General features: G+C 41.9%; 1 protein-coding gene across 3 annotated transcripts in view; it reads right to left on the bottom strand.

Annotated features, from left to right (window-relative positions):
* Nucleotides 1–7,456, bottom strand: part of LOC106586164 (striatin) — a 105,550-nt gene extending 98,094 nt beyond the window's left edge. For 2 of the 3 annotated variants that reach the window (XM_045705701.1, XM_045705696.1), the window contains exons 1-2: nt 7,077–7,456; nt 2,519–2,548 (exon numbers count right to left, since the gene is read on the bottom strand). In XM_045705701.1, the coding sequence (XP_045561657.1) occupies nt 2,519–2,548; nt 7,077–7,298 (252 nt within the window). In that variant the 5' untranslated portion in view covers nt 7,299–7,456. The remainder of the gene's footprint in view (nt 1–2,518; nt 2,549–7,076) is intronic. The other variant, XM_014173094.2, reaches the window with a different exon arrangement.

Consider the following 7,456-nt stretch of genomic DNA (forward strand, 5'->3'; position numbering starts at 1 on the left):
GATTTCTGCATAAATTGGTCATAAAATTTTATCTTAATTCATCTAGCTCACAACAATAGACAAACACAGTCTGCTTAAACTAATAACAAACAATTACACGTTTTCATGTCTTTATTGAACACACTGTGTAAACATTCACAGTGCAGGATGGACCCTTCAATGTAATAACTGGTTGACCCTCCTTTGCAGCAATAAACTAAAAATGTCTTCTGTAGTCACGGAACCGTTTCAGTTCAGCAATATTCTTGGGATGTCTGGTGTGAACTGCTTTCTTGAGGTCATGCCACATCATCTCAAATCGGGTTGAGGTCAGGACTCTGACTAGGCCACTCCAGAAGGCGTATTTTCTTCTGTTGAAGCCATTCTGTTGTTGATTTACTTCTGTGTTTTGGGTCGTTGTCCTGTTGCGTCACCCAACTTCTGTTGAGCTTCAATTGGCGGACATATAGCCTTACATTCTCCTGCATAACATCCAGGTGCACATTTGCAAAACTTCAAAACTTCCGTTTTTTTTGGACTGTAGTGTCCTCACATGAACACCATTCTTGTTTAGTGTTTTACATATCGGAGACTCGGCAACAGAGATGTTAGCATGTTCCAGAGATTTCTGTAAGTCTTTAGCTGACACTCTCGGATTCTTCTTAACCTCATCGAGCATTCTGCGCTGTGCTCTTGCAGTCATCTTTGCAGGACGGCCACTCATAGGGAGAGTAGCAACAGTGCTGAATTTACTCCATTTATAGACAATTTGTCTTACCATGGACTGATGAACATCAAGGATTTTAGAGATACTTTTGTAACCCCTTATGTCTTCTGAGATCTCTTTTGTTCAAGGCATGGTTCACATCAGGCAATGCTTCTTGTGAATAGCAAACTCACATTTTGGGTGTGTTTTTTATAAGGCAAGGCAGCTCGAACCAACATCTCCATTCTCATCTCATTGATTGGACTCCAGGTTAGCTGACTCCTGACTCCAATTAGCTTTTGGAGAAGTCATTAGCCTAGGGGTTCACATACTTTTTCCAACCTACATACACAACCTACATTGCTTAAATGATGTATTAATATAGACAAGAAAAATACAATAATAATGTGTGTGTTAGTAGTTTAAGCACACTATGTTTGTCTATTGTTGTGACTTAGATGAAGATCAGCTCAAATTTGATGACCAATTTATGCAGAAATCTATGTAATTCCAAAAGGTTCACATACTTTTTCTTGCCATTGTGTATATATACACAAAAGTATGTGGACACCCCTTCAAATTAGTGGCTTCGGCTATTTCAGCAACGCCTGTTGCTGACAGGTATATAAAATCAAGCACTGCCATGCAATCTCCATAGACAAACATTGGCAGTAGAATGGCCTTACTGATGAGCTCAGTGACTTTGAAAATGGCACCGTCATAGGATGGCACCTTTCCAATAAGTCATTGTCAAATTTCTGCCCTGCTAGAGCTGCCCCGAACTGTAAGTGCTGTTATTGTGAAGTGGAAACATCTAGGCGCAACATAGGCTCAGCCAAAGTGGTGGCCACACAAGCTCACAGAACAGGACTACCGATTACTGAAGCGCGTAAAAATGGTCTGTTCTAGGTTGCAACACTCACTACCGAGTTCCAAACTGCCTCTGGAAGCAACGTCAGCACAATAACTTTTTGTTTCCATGAACGAGCAGCCATACACAGGCCTGAGATCACCATGCACAATGCCAAGCGTTGGCTGGAGTGGTGTAAAGCTCGCCAACATTGGACTCTGGAGCAGTGGAAACATGTTCTCTGGAGTGATGAATCATGCTTCACCATCTGGCACATTGAGGACGAGTCTGGGTTTGGAGGACGCCAGGAGAATGCTACCTGCCCCAATGAATAGTGCCAACTGTAAAGTTTGGTGGAGGAGGAATAATGGTCTGGGGCTGTTTTTCATGGTTCGGGCTAGGCCTCTTAGTTTCAGTGAAGGGAAATCTTAATGATACAGCCTACAACGACGTTCTAGAATGTTCTGTGCTTCCAACTTTGTGGCAACAGTTCGGGGAAGGGCCTTTCCTGTTTCAACATGACAATGCCCCCATGCACAAAGTGAGGTCCATACAGAAATGGGTTGTCGAGATTGGTGTGGAATAATTTGACTGGCCTGCACAGAGCCCTGACCTCAACCCCATCGAACACCTTCGGGATGAATTGGAACTCCTACTGTGAGCCAGGCCTAATCTCCCAACATCAGTGCCCGACCTCACTAATGCTCTTGTGGCTGAATGGAAGCAAGTCCCCGCAGCAATGTTCCAACATCTAGTGGAAAGCCATACACAGAATTAGTGGCTGTTATAGGAGCAGGGGGGGGGAAATCAAGTCCATATTAATGCCCATCATTTTAGAATGAGATGTTCTACAAGCAGGTGTTCACATACACTACATGACCATGTAAGTATCATACGAAATGGGTGATTCACATCAACAAAATAATACAAGCCATACAAAACGTAACATATTATACTAAATATAGTGTCTAGGATTTACTTACAGAATAATACGACCAGGTTGGTGTGTCCTCCTGCACAAGGACATGGAAACAGAGTTGGGTGACCACATACTAGCGACTAACTAACGTTAAAAAACATTTTAATAATCTCTTAGTGCAGGTAATGTTGAGCGCTCTGTGGTGGGCATTCCCCGCCCACGTTTTAATGCAGGCAGTTCCAGGTCAGCTTGTTGAGTAGGGCCCTAACGAAGGTTCAGAAACATCTCCATCTGCTCTGTCCAATTAAATTCTGCTCCAGTAGTTTCTAGAAGGAAAACGCTTTCGTCATACCCGTTGACTTTTTCAACATTTAGTTGTGTTACAAAATCGGGACTAAATTTCATTGTCTTTTTTTATTAGAAAAAATAAAACATTTACGGTCTACACAAAATACTCTGTCAATGAGAAAGAACATTTCAAAAAAGTATTTAAAGATCAATGAAAAATAGAACACTAATATATCTTGATTAGATAAGTATTCAACCCCCCTCCCCCACCGAATCAATACATGTTAGAATCACTTTTGGCAGCGATTACAGCTGTGAGTCTTTGTGGGTCTATGAGTTTTGAACACCTGGATTTTACAATATTTGCCAACTATTCTTTTGTTAACTCTTGCTCTGTCATTGGTTGTTGACCAAGACTTGCCATAGATTTACAAGCTGATTTAAGTCAAAACTGTAACTAGGCCACTCAAGAACATTCAATATCATCTTTGTAAGCAACTCCAGTGTAGATTAGGCCTTGTGTTTTAGGTTATTATCCTGCTGAAAGGTGAATTTGTCTCCCAGTGTCTGTTGGAAAGCAGTCTGAACCAGGTTTTCCTCTATGATTTTGTGCTTAGCTCTAGTCGGTGTCTTTTTATCCCCCCCCAAAAAACACCCTAGTCCTTCAGATGATGAGCATATCCATAACATTATGCAGCCAACACCATGCTTGAAAATATGACCGAGTGGTACTCAGCTTTGTATTCAGGACAAAAAGTGAGTTTCTTTGCCACATTTGTTGCAGTATTACTTTAGTGCTTTATTGCAAACAGGACGCATGTTTTGGAATATTTTTTATTCTGTACCGACGTCCTTCTTTTCACTTTGTCATTTAGGTTAGTATTGTGCAGTAACTACAATGTTGTTGATCCAGTCTCAGTTTTCTATCACAGCCATTAAACTCTAACTGTTTTAAAGTCACCACTGGCCTCATGGTGAAATCCCTAAGTGGTTCAGTCCTCTCCAGCAACTGAGTTAGGAAGTACACCTGTATCTTTGTAGTGACTGGGTGTATTGCTACACCATCCAAAGTGTAATTAATATCTTCACCATGCTGAAAGAGATATTCAGTGTCTGCTTTTTTTTGTTTGTTGTTACTGATCTAGCAATAGGTGCCCTTCTTTGCGAGGCATTGGAAAAGCTCCCTGGTCTTTGTGGTTGAATCTGTGCTTGAAATTCACTACTCAACTGAGGGACCTTACAGATAATTGTATGTGTTGGGTAAAACCAGAGACTGGATAATCATCCAAATAAGTGTTAAGAACAACACTGAACAAAAACATGTAAAGTGCTGGTCCCATGTTTCATGAGCCGAAATAAAAGATCCCAGAAACGTTCCATACGAACTAAAAGCTTATTTCCCTCAAATGTTGTGCACAAATTTGTTTACATTCCTGTTAGTGAGCATTTGGTGCTGAGGAGTCTGTCTGTAATAAAGCCCTTGTGGGGAAAAACTCATTCTGATTGGTTAAGCCTGGCTCCCCAGTGGGTGGGCCTATGCCCTCCTAGGCCTACCCAGTCATCTGAAATCTTTGAAATTGTTGCATGTTACGTTTACATTTTTGTTCAGTATATTATTGCACAGTGAGTCCATGCAACTTATTAGGGTACTTGTTAAGCACATTTTTTTTTTACCTGAACGCATTAGGCTTGCCATAACAAAGGGGTTGAATACTTATTGACTAAAGACATTTCCGTGTTTCATTTTTTATGAATTAAATTTTTTGTAAAAATGTCTGAAAAAAAAATTCCACTTTAAATTCAGGCTGTAACATGTGGAAAAGATCAAGGGGTGTGAATACCTTCCAAAGGCAGTGTATATCCTCTCTATTAGATTTTTACATTTGCTCAGCTAAGACTTTAATGGAATGCAGGGTCGCTACTACACCATATAATGGCATGGCAGCAGAACAAATGCATTAAGATATGAAATTGGTTTCTGCTCAATGCCAGTGGAGCAGTTCTGACACTCATTTGTTGCTTGCCAATGAGCTTCCTCTACTACTGATAAGCACTTGAAGTAAATGGGGAGGAGAATAAAAAAATAAAAATACTCCGGAATCAGGAGGGTATCTGCAATATCGATAACACAACTTTGACATCTAGGCCTATTCGCTCTCCTTCATTAAGGCACAATAAGAAAGAAATGAAAGCCTGCTTTGATTGAGGCAGAACATTTTCAAAGTAAATGATGCACAAATGCCACGTACAGTTACACATAATTAATTTAGAATCTGATGAAGCATCGCCCTTTAAAAAATTTTAAATGCCTATTGAAATTTATGAATGCACCGTCATAAAAAGCCATAAGTTGTGCTGTAAATTATGTAATACGTAAGAGCAGCAGAGAAAGCTTGAGTCATTTCTGGAGAGCGCAATTAGCTAGCCTAGGCAGCCGATTGTGCAGATCTAGAGCCCATGCACTATCATCTAGCTTTAATGGCGAGAAGGTAGAATAAAACTGGAAAATAAGCATACTTTCTTTATGAAAAATGTTCCACTAACATTTTTAGACAATTTTGGATGTTGCACACCCTTAGCAGAATACGGTGTACAACATCCTAAATTGTCAGAAAATCCCAAAATGTTGGTGGAAAATTGTGTTTCATGAATAAAGTATGCATATTTTCCCAGTTTTTTCCCCCCACCTTATTTCCATTTAAGCTAGTTAAGTAGGAATGTTATGCCTTCGCGGCCTGAATAGAGGATGCCTTATGTATGAGCCTTGACAATTGTGCAGATCTAGCGCCCATGCACTATTGGCTGCCTAGGCTAGCACTTAGCTTGGCACTGGCCTTGGTTAGCAATGTTCGGAGGTGCTCACATACACTGAACAAAAATATAAACGCAACACGTAAAGTGTTGGTCCCATGTTTCATGAGATGAAATAAAAGATCCCAGAAATGTTCTCTCAAATTGCACACAAAATTGTTTACCTCCCTGTTAGTGAGCATTTCTCCTTTGCCAAGATAATCCATCCACCTGACAGGTGTGGCATATCAAGAAGCTGATTAAACAGCATGATCATTACACAGGTGCGCCTTGTGCTGGGGACAATAAAAGGCCACTAAAATGTGCAGTTGTCACAACACAATGCCACAGATGTCTCAAGTTGAGGGAGCATGCAATTGGCATGCTGACTGCAGGAATGTCCACCAGAGTTGTTGCCAGATAATTTAATGTTCACTTCTCTACCATAAGCCACCTCCAATGTCATTTAAGAGAATTTGGCAGGCCTCACAACCGCAGACCACGTGATGGCAAGTGGTTTGGTGATGTCAACATTGTGAACAGTGTCACATGGTGGCAGTGGGGTTATGGTATGGGCAGGCATAAGCTACTGACAACAAACTGCATTTTATCAATGGCAATTGGAATGCACAGAGATACCGTGACGAGATCCTGAGGCCCATTGTCATGCCATTCATCCGCCTCCATCACGTCATGTTTTAGCATGATAATGCACAGCCATGTCTGAAGGATCTGTACACAATTCCTGGAAGCTATAAAATGTCCCTGTTCTTCCATGGCCTGCACACTCACCAGACATGTCACCCATTGAGCATGTTTGGGATGCTCTGGATCGGTGTGTACGACAGTATGTTCCAGTTCCCGCCAATCAACAGACTGATCAACTCTATGCGAAGGAGATGTCACACTGCATGAGGCAAATGGTGGTCACACCACATACTGACTGGTTCTGATCCACGCCCCTATCTTTTTGTTTTTAAGGTATCTGTGACCAACAGATGCATATCTGTACTACCAGTCATGTGAAATCCAAAGATTAGTGCCTAATGAATTTAATTCAATTGACTGATTTCCTTATATTAACTTAAACTCCGTAAATTCTTCGAAATTGTTGCGTTTATATTATTTTTTTTTACACTGCGAGCTACAACTCAATCAAGGCCTGCACATCACATTATGCTAAATAGCCTTACCTCTGATATATTTACGACATGGCATTTAATAGAAGTCATATGGCACAATAAAAACTCATGTCACTGACTATAGAGTGCATGAATCAACTGCACTGTTCATCAGAATCATTTTTCTATTATTAAACCGATTTAGCACAGGGTTTCCCAGGACCGAGGTTGGGAAACCCTGTGCTATAGTGCCTAACGTCATCCGACCAAGACTACTCTAGTAACTACGTAGCTCGAGCAGTTCTCGCCACAAAGACCGTGGCGCGCGAGTAGGCTTCCTGACACAAATTTCAATCTTCCTAGAGCGGACTCAACACCGTAAACCCCCACCTAAAATAAGCAGGGCATTTTGACGTGGTTTACCTGCAATTCGGCTCGCTCCACCTCCCATTGCGCTCTATCCACCTCGAAGCGGGCCCATTCGTGTTGCAGAAAGTGCAATATCCCCGGAATGTTGTAATGAGCCCTGGCCGCCTCTCCGCCACCGACGTCGCCCGGCTGCTGCGGTCCTTTTCCAGCGCCTGGCAAACCCGAGTTGTTGTTGTTGTTGTTAAAGAACACGCCGGGCCCTGCCTGTTCGTCCATGCCCAGGCCAGGTGTGTGGGTTCAGTTCGCACAAGCTGGCACGACTGTGCTCAGACGGATGGGTTTTCCTTTAACCGCCCCTTGTGATATGAAATGGAAAGGAAATAGCTACCTACAGCTCTCTCTACTGGGCAGGCACATTCACGTCTGAGCAGCCA

The sequence above is a fragment of the Salmo salar genome, chromosome ssa02, assembly GCF_905237065.1.
Source record: "Salmo salar chromosome ssa02, Ssal_v3.1, whole genome shotgun sequence".
Lineage (NCBI taxonomy): Eukaryota > Metazoa > Chordata > Actinopteri > Salmoniformes > Salmonidae > Salmo > Salmo salar.